Below are 17,000 nucleotides of genomic sequence, written 5' to 3'. Positions count from 1 at the left end.
TTTTCATTACACATTTTTTTACTTTACACAACACACATTACCACGGACCACCATCATCATAGACAGTCACCATCTCCGAGTTTTTATTATGTTTTGAATAAATCATCGCAAGCCCTAGTAGCAGTTAGCTCTAGTGGCCATATCCGCATCAGTTGTCTTATCAGCATCTCAGTACACGTCTTAACATCTCACTATCGCTCGCATACCGCTTTCACCCAGTTCCGCTTTTCGACGCGCGACTTTCCCACGCTTCGCGCGCCTATAGCGCCTTTGTTCCCGCGCTTTCGCCTTATCACGCGCTTTGCGCATTCCCCCTAGAGTTGACCAGTGGATATTTGCTTTCTCCGCTTCCCCTAAGGGACGAACATATCACACTCATAGTTTCCTCCCTTCAACAATTATATCAGCTGCACCCTCAGCTGAGTTGAAGATCCTTCAGCGGTGACTAAGCGTGCACAGTGCCAGAGCCAAGTAGCTGTTGAGGTTATTGAAGATAGTGGACCCGAAGAAGAGACACCAGGGATAGTCAATACTGAAGCTACAGAAGATGGCACTGAATTTGAAGAGATAGCTAATCCAAGTGGTAAAGAGCAGAATGAGAGAGATGAGGTTGGTCTCTTATTACCCTGAAATAAAACATTAGCTCAGTTGCAAAAACAGGACAGTGATGACAGTCTTGAAGATAGACATAGCGCAGCGCTGCCTGAAGCACTGAAACCCAAGAACAGATCCGATGGACATATCCGTCGTCTGGTCCACAGATCTGATCTGATTCTTATTTCATGTTCTGTTCATATAACTCTAACTATCATTCATCTCCTTTTGGTATTCCTGTACACCAGTATTCCAGTTATCCTTTACTTCCGCTACACTTACTGATCCGCTTTAACTTATACTTCATTCCTGGTTCATGATTTGTGATCCATCCGACTTACCAATATGCTGTGCACATACTTTGCTTATACTTCATACATAGCCTCGCACCTTTGCTTATTGATCATTCCGTTAGTTATCTGTAGTATATAAACCCTTGTACATGCGCTGTAGTAGATCAGTTCAAATATCATCTTAGATTGCACTCATTCCATCTGGACTCTAAGTCCCTCTGTTGTCTGTCCGGACTTGAGTACAATACTCTTGTCTACTCCGAGACTTAGGATTGACTCCTATAGTCTGTATCTTCGCCTCTGTCTTCGGACAGTCCTCATCTGTTAGTTTCTAGTTTGGATCTGATCCGGATTAGCTGTTACTCTATACGTTCAATATCCAGAAGCCTTAACAGATCCGTTACGGTACTTATCTGTCCTACTAGATGCGATACTTCAGTACTCTGAAATAAGGGGCAAGACTCAGGAAAGGGGCACAGCGCATGAGCTGAGGCCAAAGCCCTTCGGATCCGATACCTCTTGAGTATAGTCTTAACACTGGTGCAATATATGCAAGTAAGCAATAGCATTCAAGAAGATTTTTAAATACTTACCTCAGATAAGAGTAAATCCAAGATTTGTTGCAGAACATGGAAAATGGAAGACTTTTATGTTGGGAGCAATTCAAGCTGCCGTCAACATATTCGCAGCCATTATGAGGTGTATCAGAAGAAATGTTCCGAGATGGGACTATGCAAGCATCACCATGTAGTTCCATGTGCATTGGTGCAAGAATGGCAACAGGTGAAGCAACAAGAGAAAAGTGGTCAGAAGAACCTCACAAAGATGTTCCAAAAGAAAGTAGAGTTGTCCAATTTCTCAAGGGATGATGTGCTCCGTACAATTGCAGAGTTTGTCATCTCTGATGATCAGGTAAGAATAGTAGATTGCTGATTAGATGCAGTGCTGATGCCAAACGAAGTCGCTGGCTGTAGCAAACAAAGCCACATTTCGAAACTGTCTGGTTGCAATGCGTCCTTCTGCAACCAAGACTGATATTCCATCAATGCATGATATTACGGTCTTCATTCATAACTCCTTCCTTGATTTCTTCTCTCAAATCAAGTCTGAAATCCAAGTAAGTCATGTTTATTTTAATGAGCTACACTAACTATGTTTGCCTCATAGTCTTCAAATACTGGTCACATCTCAACAACAATGGACCTATGGTCTGTTGATCAGACAAAGGCCGCCTTCTTTGGTCTCACTGCACACTGGATACTTGCCAATAAGGAGACCTGGTAGATGGACACTCCAATCACAGGTGGTTGCATTCAAAGGTATATCAGGTGCTCATAGTGGAGAAAACTTAGGACACTACTTTGTTGGGATGTGTGAACGTGCGGGGATTGTGTCTGGTCAGTCATTGAAGGTACGTAAGTTCTAACTCATGCATATATATGTCGACTTAATTGCTGTGCAGCTTTTTTGTGTCACTGCAGACAATACTTCCAATAACGACACGGCATGTGCAGGAATTGAAAGCATCTTCCATTGCCGACAAATATATTCATTTGACACACTGCAACATCGTCTCCCTTGTCTCGCACATGTTGTCAACCTCAGCATCAGTTGCGGTCATGTCAGGAATCACAGTGGATCAGCTAACATTGAAACCAGCACGGCGATATGGGAATTTGACCCCAATGATCACAACAATCGTGTCCTTGGCAACTCATTAGATGTTGTCGCTGCAGTGCGCACCATTGCTATCAAGGTTTGTTTTATTTTATTGTATTCATTGTCATTCTACTAACATACTATACAGATTCAATGTTCTGGACAGCAGATAGAGTATTTCGAGATGCTTCAAAAGAACTGTGGCCTGGAGAATACCCTGAAGATCCCATTACACAGCAATATCAGGTGGGGCACTGCGGATGGATGCTTGGGCATGATATGCACTATGACAGGTATGTATACACTCGACTCATTGTTGACATGACACTTACCAAATTACATTGCACAGGTTATCAACATATTCATCAACACAGCAGACGAGCTCTTTGGGCCAGTCACAACCATTCGGCGCAATGAGAAACTGGTCAAGAACATTCCTTGGACGGCATTTACCTTCAAGAATGCAGATTGGGAGCGCGTGAATGATGCGCAAGAAATCATCGCTGTAAGTCAACATTTTCTTATATATCTCATGCACTGATTATTGTTTCATAGAACGCTAATGACATTCAACAATACTTTTCATCAGAAACACAACCAACACTGTGGCGCGCCATCCCAGCAATTGAGGAACTCCAGACTGCATGGGAGATGAAATGCGATCTACCAAAGTACGAGATCTACAAGGACACCATCCAGGCTGGTCTCGACAAGATCGGAAAATATTACCAGGAAATTTGATGACAAGCCTGTGTATGTTCTCACACTCGGTAAGTACCATTTACTTGCATGTCTACTTAGTATCACTGACACTGTATTTAGTTCTCCACCCATATTATAAACTTGCATACATCAAGCTGCAGTGGGGTGGGCCTGAAGAGCAAGCGAATGAGTATGCTGCTGGAAATCCAAACACTATTGATTGGTATGATGAGGCCCTCAAAATAGTCGAGGCCACCATGCAAGAATATTCCCAATGCACTCAATCATCGCTGCCATCAGCTTCTTCCACTGTCAGGCATCTCTTGTAACACTGTCGGCATCGAATCGGAATATGACCGTCATTGTCATGAGCCTGGTGGAGAAGGCAAGCCTCCAATATCATTCAGGCTGGCATGCCGAACTTTGCTGTTATCTTGCTGACGTGCCTGATGATGTCTCGAAGGACACAGACATCATTGAGTGGTGGTCGGTATGTATTTATTACAATCTGTCATGTGTCATACTAACATAACAATCAATCAATTCAGACGAATGTTGCCATCTACCCTATCCTTGCATGCATAGCAATGGACGTCTGCGCTGTTGTGGCATCTTCTGTGCCTTGAAAACACATATTCTCAGGTGGCGGGAAGACTGCAACTGACAGGCACTCACGACTAGGTTCCGAACGGTTTGAACAGCTTCAGATCCTTAAGTTTTTGTGGCGAAGTTCAGTTGTCGATCGCGTTGCTGCAAATTCAGCTGTCACCGAGGAAGTCTTACTTGAGGAGTATGTTGAATTGCTTCAGCTCAATGCTGAGATGTCCAAAAATACTGACAAGGAGATTGATGTAGTCCTAAACTGAATTTTATGTCATGTTTAAGCTATACAGTGTATATACAAGTGTGCCCTGCCTGTAGGCAACCAGTTTGAAAAAGACCAGTTGCAGTCAGTTTGAGCTCAGTCTTTTTTCGTTGGTGTAACGAGGCAACCACAACCTGCTAGAATTCTGTTGGTGAAGCAACCGCAACTGTGGTCCGGTTCAAAAAAGTCCGGTTCAGGTCCAACTGTGGTCTTTTTGCGGTTTTGCAACTGGACTCTTAAACTCTAACCGGAACATGCATGTGACTTTGTTATATCACCAACATTAAGCCCACTTGTTCATCACTGTCAGCAACATCTCCCTTACTCTTCTCTCCCTCCAACGCTATGCTGAAGGAAAAAGGCATCTCACAATTGGTCACTCTCATCATTGGAAATGCTTGCAAGCACAGCACACTCAGCATTTGACATCTTAAGCAATGGGACCTTGTCAATGAGCATATTCGTTGACAAGATAGATATGACCTTAGTACATCAAGTACAGTGTTTTCATTGAGTTTGTCTTGATCATACCTATTCTAAGATGACATAGGTCTAAGTGATGAGTCTCTAACACTACTCTCCAACCTCCAAAACCCAGATGCAGAGACCACTTCTGTAATGGATGTTGATGATCCTGCTATGGACCCAGACCTTGAATGGGAGACCGTCCCAGAGACATTAAAGGATGATGCTACATTCATACATGCAGTTCGGGATATTGTTGGAAGCCAGTAAGTACTTAAATCTTGTAATGAGTCCTGACCATCATATAGTTGAATTTTCTAGGTGGAGAGTGTATAAGGATGGGTGAACTTGGCACCAGCATGTTACTCACCTCCAAGAGAACTGAGAACCGATCATCAAGGACTTAACTCTAGCATATCTAACTTGGAAGTGCCCTTCAGAGTCTTCCCCCAGCAATGCAGCACTTCCACTGTAACTGTCACCATCCCCTTCCAGTTATGACTTCAAAATTGGATGCATTGACCTTTACACACTGTCCAGCACGACTCACATCCAGTGTGACACTGATATCAAGACTGTCTCTGAGGCTCTTGTTCTGAACGGTTATATTGGAGCAACTTCACAGTCTCCCTCCATTACTATCTCACTTTGCACACTGGAACTTTACTGCAGAATTCGCCTGCAAAAACTGTCGTTTAGTGCTGAGGCCTTTACAAAGGTTCTATGCGATCTTTATAATGTATGTCATCATGTTTATAGACTTGTCAACCATTTCTTATATCCACTTTGTCGGAAATTTCCTAGAGCCATTGCAATTGTCGTTGAGATGTCAGTCCCACGACATCACGTGGTGTTCCAGTCTGTTAGAATATTTGATAATCATTATCATATCTTGTTGATATTGGCATATCATTCCCATGATTGCGTGTGCCGTTTCAACACATTGGAATGCGAGATCTCAATTGATAACATTGCTGTCTGTATACCTGTTCATATCACTATCAAATTTGTGCATCTATACATTATTATTATTATTGGACTGTATACACATTCATGCCACCTGAACGGACCTCGATTTGTGATACCTGCAGCCAGAATTCAAGAGCCATGGACTTGCTGCCCACCAGAAGGCCTGCAGGAGGGATAACTTACGGATGCAGGAAGATCGCGAGAGACAGAATACTTGAGCAGGTGAGTACATTCAACTAAGTCTATGTGATCTGTGCGTATTAAGTATTATTCCTCTTGACAGCTCAAGCCCACCCTGAGCCACTGAATGCTTAATACCGTCCAGTCCAATTATCACAACAGCCAGGCACATCCCGAGGTTTGATTCAATTTAATGGATCTGTATTTTATTTAACAATTTCTAGGCTCTTGTGCAGCTCCTGCTATGCGCGGACCTACTTTCGATGACTATGTAAATCCTGACGAAGGTATGTTAATATTTCTATTGTCAATAGATTATTCATTCATTTCATGTAGGTCTATCATTCACAGCTGCTGCAAGATGCACCGGATGATCATGTCCTGCCACCTGCATTCCAGCAGGATGATATTAGGACAGAGTACCATCCTCATAGCGGCATCCCTACGAAAACCGATCACTTTGGTGATTTTCATTGCCATACTAATACTGCTCACTCACAAGTACCTCAAAATACTACTCCCTGGAAACTGTTCGGCTCACACATCAACTTTGACTTTGCTGAGTTAATTCTCAAAGCTAACCTTACAAAACTGCAGACGAACGAGCCTATCGCTCTCATCCATCACACTGCATTTGAAAGACTCTCAGTTACTGACTACAATGGTATCTGTAAAATGTAGGATGCAGCTTCTCCTCGCCATGCAAACGTAAGTCTCTGCTGAGTACTGACTTGCTATACGTCGCTGATGATTGATTTTCAAGTGCAGTTCAAAAAGGAAGTGATTTTGGTCCCACATAGGGACCAGGAGCACAACTTTGATGTTTGGTATAGGCCACTATGGGACTAGGTCTGTGACCTGCTGAAAGACCCTCGCCTTGGTCCGCATTTCATATTTGATGCTCAGCGGTTGTACAAGTATGATGGACAAGACTTTGTGTGTTTTTTTGATGAGCCATGGACGGCCAATGCTTTCTGGGATAGTCAAGTATGTATGTGCTACTAAATTTGAATGTTCTAACAATGTAAATATGTGTTTTGTAGTCATCCTTACTGAAGGATGAAGGAAAACTGTTCACTTTTATCATATACACTGATAAGGCAAAATTCTCTTCGTTTGATCGTCAAAAAGTGTATCCCGTCATTGCAAGATGTGCAAATTTACCTGTCGGAATATGCAACAGTGAAGGTTTTGGCAGTGGTTGCCTTGTAGGCTGGCTTCTGATTGTATGACAAATTATTCAATTTGTATGCTTATGGCTGACTCTTGCAGGTTGAAGAAGAGAAACAATATTCTGGGACTCAGTCCTTCGTCAATTTCAAGAATGTTGTCTGGCATGAATCGTTTAAGTGCATTCTCAAATCGCTCGCATCACTCTCGAAAATCAGGGTTTTGCGTCAAGTGTTGGGATGGTATTGAGCGTCTTTTTTATCCACTTATTCTTATTTTATCAGCTGACTACGAGGAGCAGTACGTGTGTTGCCTATATCATTCTGATTCACTAATGGTTATTCTACAGATGTGTTATGACCTTCATACGTGGAACGAAGTGCAAATTCCCTTGTCCCGTCTGTCTCGTTCCTAGAGAGGAACTCGGTAATGTGCTTACATCATATCCATTGCGAACAACCACGTCTATGCAAGCTACACTTCAAGAGGCTCAAAGTTTCACTTGACAAGAAGACAAAGAGAAGTTATTAATGTCTCGAGGCCTCCGGGATGTAGATGTATGTGTCCTGTTGCTGTATCTTCGTTCCCAACTCTAATTGTTTGTTTTAGAATGCATTTTTGGATGTCGCTCACACGAATGTCCATTCTGCAGTCTCATTTGACCGCTTACATGTAAATAATGAAGGTAATTTTTCTGACCATCTTTGGACCCAGTTTCAGGAACAGGTCAAATCAATTGGTTGGCGGACACAGTCTAAAATTGACAAATAGTATGTTTTTCGGCTTCGGGTATTATAGTAATAGAAACTGACTTTACAATTTGAATAGCTTCAGCTCGATGCCATGTTGGCACAACATCAATCACTTTAATTATGTCATGGACATATCATTTTCTGATGGCTCGAAGTACAAAGATATCTCTAAGGTAAGGCAGTTTCATTGATTCTAACTTAATATACTACCGATTCTGATGGTTCTGTAGCTTATTGTATTCGCTGTGCATGATGTCATCGACCAAACCTCCCACGCACTCCCTTATCTGCTCCTTCGATGCATCCATCAATATGTCAATGTCGACATGTATGCAGCTCTCGAAGTCCATATGTCCGAAACCATCACCGAAGGCTGTCAGGCCATACAGGAGTTCACACGACTATTGGATGTAAGCTTCTCATTTGAGTTGCGTGTGTTTCAAGAACATTGCTGAACAGGTGTGTACTCTCATTTGTTCATGAGATCAGACAGTATTTTATTGATCTTATCCAGGTACTTTGCCTCGACCATTGCTTCCTCATTGCACATTCAATTCATTTGGATATCAAAGACTATGATGACCTCATTATATCTGAGAGTGACCATTTGCGCTCGGATGGCGAGGATGATAATGAGCACCCCAACAATGATTCTGACAACACATTCCATGTTAAGTTGGGTGCTGTGCAAAAAGAGCAGACATTTGCAGCCGTGGAGCAACTACATGCAAATGACAGTGCATTCAATCGATTTCGCATCAAGCTTGCAAACTTTTTGAGTGATTCCCTCCCTGTTCACGTAATACCCTTACCTGGTGGAAAATGACTCAAGTTCATGCCCGATGAAACTGTATGTTGTTCTGTTGTTTTCTAATTCATGTCTAAAGTACAGAATGCAGGTGACTGAGCATCAATTCATAAAAGTCAACTATGAGTCCATTGTAGACTGGCAAACCACCACAGATTACCTTCGATGTAGTCCTCCATTTCATAACTTCCCTCGATATGACTGCGTTATCATTCAGGCTCAAGCCGGAGTGATATTTGAGGGTTTACTGATGCTTTTCACCTGTGTTGTGGATGGTCAAACTCATCCAGTCGCTCTCATTCACCCATACGATGCTCCAGTTGGACAATGTTCCCTCACAGATAATCACTTTCAGTTCTGGTGTATTCGTGAAAGACCGAGGATCTCATCCGAATTTTTTTCAGTTCATTCTATTATCCATGGTGCAGCACTAGCAGAAGATCACAGTGTCTGGGGTGATTACCTCGTTATTGACACAATTGACACTGACATGTTCTTGCACATGAAGTCAATGCACAAGTCCACTGGTCATCCAGCATGAAGAACTAGCCTTATCTCATCTCCCTCCCCACCAGCATCTCCAGCCCTATTGGACACAAATATGCCTGCGGAGCTGCCAGTGTCATTCAAACTAGCATTGGAACTTGCATTTTCAATGCTCTCATTCATTCTCTGCAATCTGACGCAGAAAGCCTCACATTTTGCCTGTTCGACTCTCAATCCTTATCTGTCAGTCATGCTCACCTTCTTGGCCACTGTCACAAAACATGCAGAAACACTTTTTATAATGGAGTGTTCGATACCTTGGCATGATCTTGCCCTGTTTTTTGCCACCATTCGCCATGCAGGGACTGGATATTCCAGCTACTGGCGGTGAGCAGTGGGCAATGCTGACGAGTGGTTGTGCCCCACCTCTCTCTGAGGATTGGTTCCTTTGTGAGATGGAGTGGGCTTGACTACAAGGAAGTGCTGGCATAAGGTAATGATTACTCTCTCGGTTGTGCCATGTAAGTGCACCATGCATCATTTTACCTGTTATCTTTGAACTGACTCATCCTGTCCAGTGTTTAATTACCTCGCCACCAGCACAAGGCACTGTCTAGTTCCTCATTTCAAGCGCTTCAAATGATAAATTTTACTTTACCCTTCCTTTCATCAAAGTGCTCTGGTCATTTCTGCCATCGCAATGCCACCATCAAACACATCAGGCCTTGCTGATGTCGAACAGGTCTGTGCTAACCCTCTAACTATCACTTATGTCTTCTAACTTTTGCTTCAGGCTTTACGGGAATTGCAACTCGAGTTGCAAGAACTTAAGGACGTCAACAAGGAGTTGACAGAATAGAAAAGGGTCCTCAAGGCAAACCAGCCAAAGCAGAAGAAGAAGGGCCAAACCATCTCCGAAGAAAACATGGCCTTCAACAAAGAAATCTGCTTATGCGGTTGCAAATATGGTGCCTGCTATGAAATGTTTGCGCCAGACAGGCAACTTCTTCAGTGTCCCAATACTACATTCCCTCCGCCTCTCAATGAACCATCACGCTATGAAACACTAGCCTCTGCAGAGTCTGCCTTGCTTGCGGAGCTATTCAGTCTACTTCTGCTGCACATCCACCCTCTTGTCAGGGAATAACCACTTTGCTGATATTGCGAGCAACATTTTTATTTTACTGACTCTTAGAACTGATAGTACTTAAGTTCGAGGATGCAATGAACAGTAGTCACGCATCTGAAATCAAGAAACTGCGCTCCAAAGCTGGGCTCATCTTCGGTCTCCCTGAACAGTATTTCACTGACACAACATACAATTGAGCAAGTGTATCCGAGATCCAGTGTCTCCTTGGTACCTCTACATCACAACACATGCCCAAGCCCTTCTCACCTATCCTTTTTCCGAACCTGGTCGAAGACTCGTCGCTGAGAACACTCTTTGGAAACTGGAAAACTCTTTGGAAAGGTGCTGTCTCTTAATTCGAAACTTGTTGTTATTATCTACCATGTTTTCAGATTATCCGGGTACTACTGTGGGGTGAAAATGGTTTGACTGTGCTTTGAGCAGGAGGACCACCATGCAACAGTAATAAGTGAGAGGCGACATCTTTGACACCTAGTTTGTTGGCATGGGCAGGAGTTGTTGTTCGTTTTTGCACATTTCGAAAGGCTCGCAGCTGATGTAATTTTGTCAGGTTATCTTTCTATTCAGTGCCGACAAGGAGTTTCGCTATTCCGGCAAGGGTGAGACTACGAAGATTCAGTACAACTACATGTTCTCCTCGTACAAGAAGTGTAATAATGTAATAGATTATAGTAGATTAGATAGTCAATAACTTAAAGATAGACAGTAGATAATATAATAGATAGTCAATAACTTAAAGATAGACAGTAGATAACATAGATAAGTATATAATAATAGACAGTTGATAATAATAAACAATAGATCATAATAGACTACTAGGATAATCACGCAGCCTAGGGTAGTACATCATAATTGGATAGATATCATTCCTGCGAACTGTACATTTATTTTAATACCATTATAATAATATTAATATTAATATTAATATTATAATGGTCATAACAATGGGCATTGGCATTGGCATTGATGCATTGGCATTGGCATTGGCATTGGCAGTAATTGGTGTCACGTTGCCATGACATTACCACCAGCACCTGTCAGCATTTCAAAACAGGGCTTACATTGCATTCCCATTGCCATGGTGCATTGTCATTGTGGCATCAGAATGCATTACAATGCATTAAAATCAAACCTAGAAATTTCTGACTTTAGATGCCTTATTGCTGCAGATATTGAACATGTCTGGTAGGTGCATTTGATGTATACAATGTTGTCCTCCATAAGTCGAACTTCAGGTTTCTGAAGCCCTTGGCCACAATTCACCCAACTGGCGTGTCTTAAACACTTGTCCACCATGCTCATTCAAGGTGTGTACTATGTGCTATCCCTAACTCATTAGTTCCTCAGATTTTTGTAGCTTGAGGGAGAACCGCCACTTCTCTACCGGCGCATGAATTGTCTTCAATGGCAACAACTCCCTATCTCATATGGCACCACTGGGTGGCCATAAAGTTGGTGATATGTGCACATTTGATTCAGACTTCTTCCTTTCCCATGACTATGTCAATCTGTTTGCTGGTGAAGTATCATCTTCTCAAGCACCAGCTGATCAAGATGTTCTGCAACTTCAAGTTAGCTGAGAGCCCAGAAAAACTGTGCACAGAAAATTGGAAGGCTGCTGCTGATGAAGCTAAGAAAAAGATGTGGGGAATATTTGAAGAAACAGGGATCTTTGCATGCACGTGCCATCATGGCATGATGCTGTGGATTGTTAACATGGTCCACAGTGGTAAACTGTATGTCACATTTCATAAGGCAGCATCTATTGATTTTAATTAATGTAGCTTTAAGTATCCACTCTCCATCATGAATAAGGCGCTCAAAGTCCTCAGCTCCCAGCTATTGATCAGTTACGATGTTGGATGCAAACTCGCTACCACTGTCAAGTCAACCTCCCTTGCTACTAAGTTCAATGAATCAAACAGCCACCTATGCATTGATGCATTCCACGTGTATATGCATAACTATGTGTGCCAGGATCAAAACCATCCAAATGTAATTCAAGGGATGGGACTGGAGGACTTCTCCACAATAGAGCGAATTTTCAGCGCATCTAACCAGCATGCCCACGTTATTCATTATGCAAGCACCTACAACCGACATTTTTTATTGACATGTTTTTCAGACAGTGGGATGAAGACAAGTATATGAATATCAGCAACATGCTTTACAATAACCATTGTCAAGCTTTTGACATCGTCGAACGCGAAGACTATCACATTCAAGCATGCCAAACTGTCCCTTTGCATCACAGATGAAAGCATTGAGGAATGGCAGAAGCAGCAGTCAGTATACCTTGAAACACTTGGTGAAGAAGCTGAGTGGGATATGCATGTGATGATGTACATTGAGTTGTTACAAAATCTCTGAGATGCAAGGTACGTGAAAGTAATACTTACATCTGATGAACTAACACTACGTTTCCAGGGCTGCAGCACAGAATGCATCAGCATCATTCCTTAATGCCATTCCCTTCGACTATCAATTTGTCTCAACTTCGACTGCAACATCAACAGATGCCACATATGCTGCCAATCTGTTGTGAACACACAAGCTGGAAACACAATGGAGACATGCAAATGAGCACCTGGATACCATATTACAAGAGATTGCTGCCATGGAGGTGAAGATAGGCATTACACGGAGGTGGGAGCCATCAGACAGTGAGTATGCTGAAACCATGAAACACATGGCTACAAGAAAATACCACTGTGCTCTAGATGAGCTGCAGCATCTTGTTGTACTGCGACTCTTTGAGTTGCACAAGTTAAACCTTTCACAGATGGGTATTTTTTTTTTCAATGTCCTTCTTATCTCACAATGTTCATGTTGCAGTTTATCATATGCGCACTCATATTGCTAAAGCCCTCCAAACTCACTGCAAGGCAATTCAAAACAAGGTGAAGGAATACAATGCAGTGGCATCTGCACTTGTCCTGCCTGCTCTGAGTCTCGACTGGTCGCATATCTCTCACTATGGCTTGATGAGTTCACACTTCTCCATGAAATCCAGCAAGATGTACAAACAAATCAATGGACCCGTCCGGAAGTGCGTGAATTGATGTGTCAGTCACTTTGCATCAAACACACTCATGAAGAGGTCCATCATTGCAACATTGAGCTCCATTGCCTTCACTCATCCATTATTGCTGAAAATTGTCACTTCGAAGCCACCCTCCAATGACTCAAGGCTGATGTCATATCCCATATTCCAGACCTACATCTGATGATGTTCCTATGCCTTCTGGACGCACATCTGGACCTCCATACCCTTATCCATGACTCCATAACCTTATCCATGCCTTCAGTCCTTCAGTCCACTATCGGTTTGGATCCATACACCTTTGTACATTCATATATCCATACCTCCGCAGCTAAGCCTGCTTCATCCATTCCTTGATCCTATCGGATCCGAGCTCATTCCACCTGGGACTTTACCTTCCCTAGACTACCGAACTATATCCATTATCCATATCCTAGTTCCATCTTCACCTAGATCTCTGGATCTGCTCATCTGATATCCAGATGCCTCATCTGGTATCTTCAGACCTCCAGATCCGACCTATACTCATATCCAAAGCTCAAACCTTAAATCAGCATCTATCTCCTTATGGTAATTCCCTTGACTCTGGACTTCGGTTATCTGTGTTTCCAGTCTTACTTATGGACCCTTGTACTCTGTCTCATCTCTGAGTTCATTTACTTATGTTCCATTCATACTTACCAATATGTTTCCACATGCTCATACATAGTATTTGTCTTCAGCTTACTGATCCTCTCGGATCCTGTCCAGTATATAAACCTCTGTACAACTCCTGTAGAGTTTCCTTAGTTTGAATATCATCTTAGACTTCACTCATTCTTGTCTCGGACTTTGGTCCATCTTAGTCTGACCTTTCCTTAGGCCTAGGGAAGGATTCCCTAGGCCAGCTTTCCAGTCCTCCAGATTTATCCTTCTGTCTACATCCATGCTGAGGGATTGATTCCCTAAGCCGAAGTTTTGCCTTTCTGGCACTTCCTGTCAACTCTGTCTCTACTTAAGTGTAGTCTACCTCTGTTTGTTTCTATTCCAGACCTTGTTTGTGGTAGCCTTTCCCCTCCTGTCCTAATCCTGTCCAGTCCTCCGGTCCTCCTAAACCTTTGGACCTTTGGACAATGTAACCTTTGGATGTCATAACCTTTGGACATCTTAACCTTTGGACCTCCAGACATCCTGTCCTTTGGACCACTCCTCCGGAAGTTTCCCATGCTCATCTGGAAGTCCTCTAGCACTCTACTAGAGTAGCCAGCCTCCAGAAGTCCTTCGGACTTCATCAGATTCCATCCAGACTTCGTTCTGAAATTAAGGGCATGTACTCGGGTAAGGGGCACAGTGTACGAGCTGAGGCCAAGCCCTTCAGATCCATCAACCCTTGAGCTATGGTCTTAACAGCTGAGAACAATCCCCTGTACCACCACTCTGTCAAAGAATTCACGACATGCCGCCTCTGAATCAATTCTCATAACCTTGCCCATGTATTTCAGACATCTAGCTTTGCTGGTTTCACAGGAGATGAGATGGTTGGCATGAAGAACTTATCTGCTATTCTGAATCATTCACCAATGCACTGTGGTGTCATGCATGGTATGTGATCCATACCATAACATATACACAACAGCAGTGACAAGGAAGGTAGAAGACACCTGACTGATTCCTATCACCAAGTTACCTTATCATTTTCCATTCATTTCTTAGCTAGTATTTTCACTTTCAAACTTCACTTCTATTTTTCCATGTATTTCTATTTTGTTCCATGAGATTCTATCTCTTTCTATTTTTCTAGGCACATTTAGCCACCAGACTTTTCCTCAAGCCACCAAGCATGTGAGTAATCATATTATGTGACTGGGAAATACTCTGATTTGTGAGGATTCAACTTGACTCATCATGTTTGGTCATGATTTGTCATGCTTTGTAAAACTTGCAACTGTATTTGTAATCCACTTTGTAATAAGGCTGATTCAGCACACCTAAGGACTTGGTTTGTAAGCACATTCTTACCAATCCATGTGATGACTCATGCTTTTCACTTTTCATTCTTTGTAATACTACACTTCATTTTGTATGTACATTAGTAAACAAGCTGACTCAACACAAGTTTGTAAGCACATTCTTACCAATCTATGTGATGAATCATGCTTAGTAAGATGGCCTCCCAAAAGGTATATAAGGAGCCCATTTTCACCCATGTAATATAAGCTTCCCACTTTAACTCTTTTCTCAAACCATGTGAGAACCAGTAAGATCTAAGTGCAGGCCATTCAGCAGCCTTGAAGTTAAGAATAAGAAACATCTATTCAGGTTATATACTACCTTACAGGGGTTGACTATATAACAAGTACAGCTACCTAGCTAAGTTCCACCAGCACTACTTTCCTCTCTCTTTTTCAGGAAGGGAGACATGAATCACGAGACACACTTCATGAATCCATGGGCACACACTTTCCAAAACACGTACAAACTTCACACTCAGTATTTCAAGAGCACAGACACATTTCACAATCCACAAACACACACTTGCCAAAACATGTACAAGCTTCACGCTCACTACTATGAAACCATGAGGTTTAAACTAACCGAGGAACAAGAAGGAGAATATTGAAAGACATTCCTTCCAAGAACTCAGCACATTATCTACCATGAAAACTAGAAAAGTCATAGACTGTGTACTTAAGGACTGGCAAGAAGTCTTATCCTGTATAGTTGTGTTGTCACTATATACACTATACCCAATTGTAATTTATTGAATGTACCTTTTGCTGATACATTTTTGTGCATCAGCTCAAGGAGAAAGTCATTCCCGCCTTTGAAAATGCACACAGACCTGCTTATCAGGCTCTCTCCATGGTCGACAACTCTCAGGGACATTCAGCTTATTCCAAAGATGCATTACTTGTGAGCCACATGAATATTAAACCAGGTGGAAAACAAGCCCGCATGTGAGATGGATGGTTCATGCAAGATGACACCAAACACTGCAGGCATTTTCCCAATTTTCTCCAACAAACATCCAAAAAATATTGATTGAGAACATAGAAATTTCCTCTCATATTGCCTGTCAAAACATTGAAAGAAATCAATTCATGTGTTAAAGATTTTCTGTGCATGGGACATGATGCAAAAATCGGACATGTTCCTTCAAGCATAATAATGGGTTTTCTACCTATTGTCCTTTGAGTGGTAACTTACAATAATGTTAAATTTTTGTCCAAAGATACTATGTTTTTCAAATGTTTTGTATATATTTGAAAACACAGACAAAAATTTAACCTCATTGAAAGCTGCTGTTTTAAAGAAAATAGATGGAAAATCCAGTATTATCCTTGAAGGAACATGTCCAATTATTGCATCATGTCCCATGCACAAAAAATCTTTAACACATGAATTAATTTTTTCAATGTTTTAATAGGCAACATGAGAGGAAAATTCTATCTTCTCAATCAATGTTTTTTGGATGTTTGTTGGAGAAAATTGGGAAAATGCCTGCAGTGAATATGCATGTTGGTGGCATGCAAGCGGCTGTGAGTGGAGTCTGAACTTTCTCTGTTTCCAACCATGACTAAACATGCTCTTTCTGGTTGAGTCAACTTCCAGCAGTGAAAGGAGATTTTTGCTGCTGTTATTGTCATAATCCTCTCCACACAAGTCCAGATCATGCAGATGACACAAGAAGAACCATCCAAGGAGAAGGTGCACTGGAATAATGCAGAGATTGAGTGAGTGATTGCATTGCTTGTGCAACCTTGAGTGTCTCTTGGACTTATTTCTGAACACGATCAGCATAGTACAACTTGGAGTAAGCTTTCTGTTTCTGAAGTGTTTATGTCAGTTTTTCACACTCTGTTATTTTCCTGCACAACAGCATCA

The 17,000-nt window shown here is 42.1% G+C and overlaps 4 protein-coding genes across 4 annotated transcripts; all 4 read left to right on the top strand.

Moving 5' to 3' along the window:
* Positions 1-1,836: 1,836 nt before the first annotated feature.
* DFJ58DRAFT_639966 (uncharacterized protein) lies at positions 1,837-2,004 on the top strand (the record flags this gene model as incomplete). Its single annotated transcript, XM_041381331.1, has 1 exon — positions 1,837-2,004. A coding segment is annotated over one exon (168 nt), but the record flags the coding sequence as incomplete, so codon positions are not given.
* Positions 2,005-5,685: 3,681 nt separating this feature from the next.
* On the top strand, positions 5,686-8,998 carry DFJ58DRAFT_716214 (uncharacterized protein; the record flags this gene model as incomplete). The annotated part of the gene is made up of 14 exons (XM_041384200.1): positions 5,686-5,769; positions 6,064-6,375; positions 6,577-6,714; positions 6,771-6,953; positions 7,130-7,197; positions 7,247-7,323; positions 7,408-7,454; positions 7,507-7,667; positions 7,726-7,822; positions 7,880-8,059; positions 8,094-8,108; positions 8,164-8,448; positions 8,482-8,499; positions 8,549-8,998. 14 exons carry the CDS (start codon positions 5,686-5,688, stop codon positions 8,996-8,998), a joined length of 2,115 nt encoding a protein of 704 aa, XP_041244347.1.
* A 645-nt stretch (positions 8,999-9,643) lies between these two features.
* On the top strand, positions 9,644-10,090 carry DFJ58DRAFT_727481 (uncharacterized protein; the record flags this gene model as incomplete). The annotated part of the gene is made up of 3 exons (XM_041385475.1): positions 9,644-9,685; positions 9,737-9,778; positions 9,827-10,090. 3 exons carry the CDS (start codon positions 9,644-9,646, stop codon positions 10,088-10,090), a joined length of 348 nt encoding a protein of 115 aa, XP_041244346.1.
* A 1,497-nt stretch (positions 10,091-11,587) lies between these two features.
* Positions 11,588-13,155, top strand: DFJ58DRAFT_841091 (uncharacterized protein; the record flags this gene model as incomplete). Its single annotated transcript, XM_041392671.1, has 6 exons — positions 11,588-11,829; positions 11,878-12,088; positions 12,281-12,435; positions 12,521-12,634; positions 12,665-12,756; positions 12,929-13,155. 6 exons carry the CDS (start codon positions 11,588-11,590, stop codon positions 13,153-13,155), a joined length of 1,041 nt encoding a protein of 346 aa, XP_041244345.1.
* Between the last annotated feature and the right edge of the window lie 3,845 nt (positions 13,156-17,000).

Source organism: Suillus subalutaceus (genome assembly GCF_016647625.1).
Source record: "Suillus subalutaceus strain FC151 chromosome Unknown DFJ58scaffold_47, whole genome shotgun sequence".
Taxonomy (NCBI): domain Eukaryota; kingdom Fungi; phylum Basidiomycota; class Agaricomycetes; order Boletales; family Suillaceae; genus Suillus; species Suillus subalutaceus.
The sequence above is the reverse complement of the archived record's forward strand: the minus strand, read 5'-3'. Positions and strand labels throughout refer to the sequence as shown.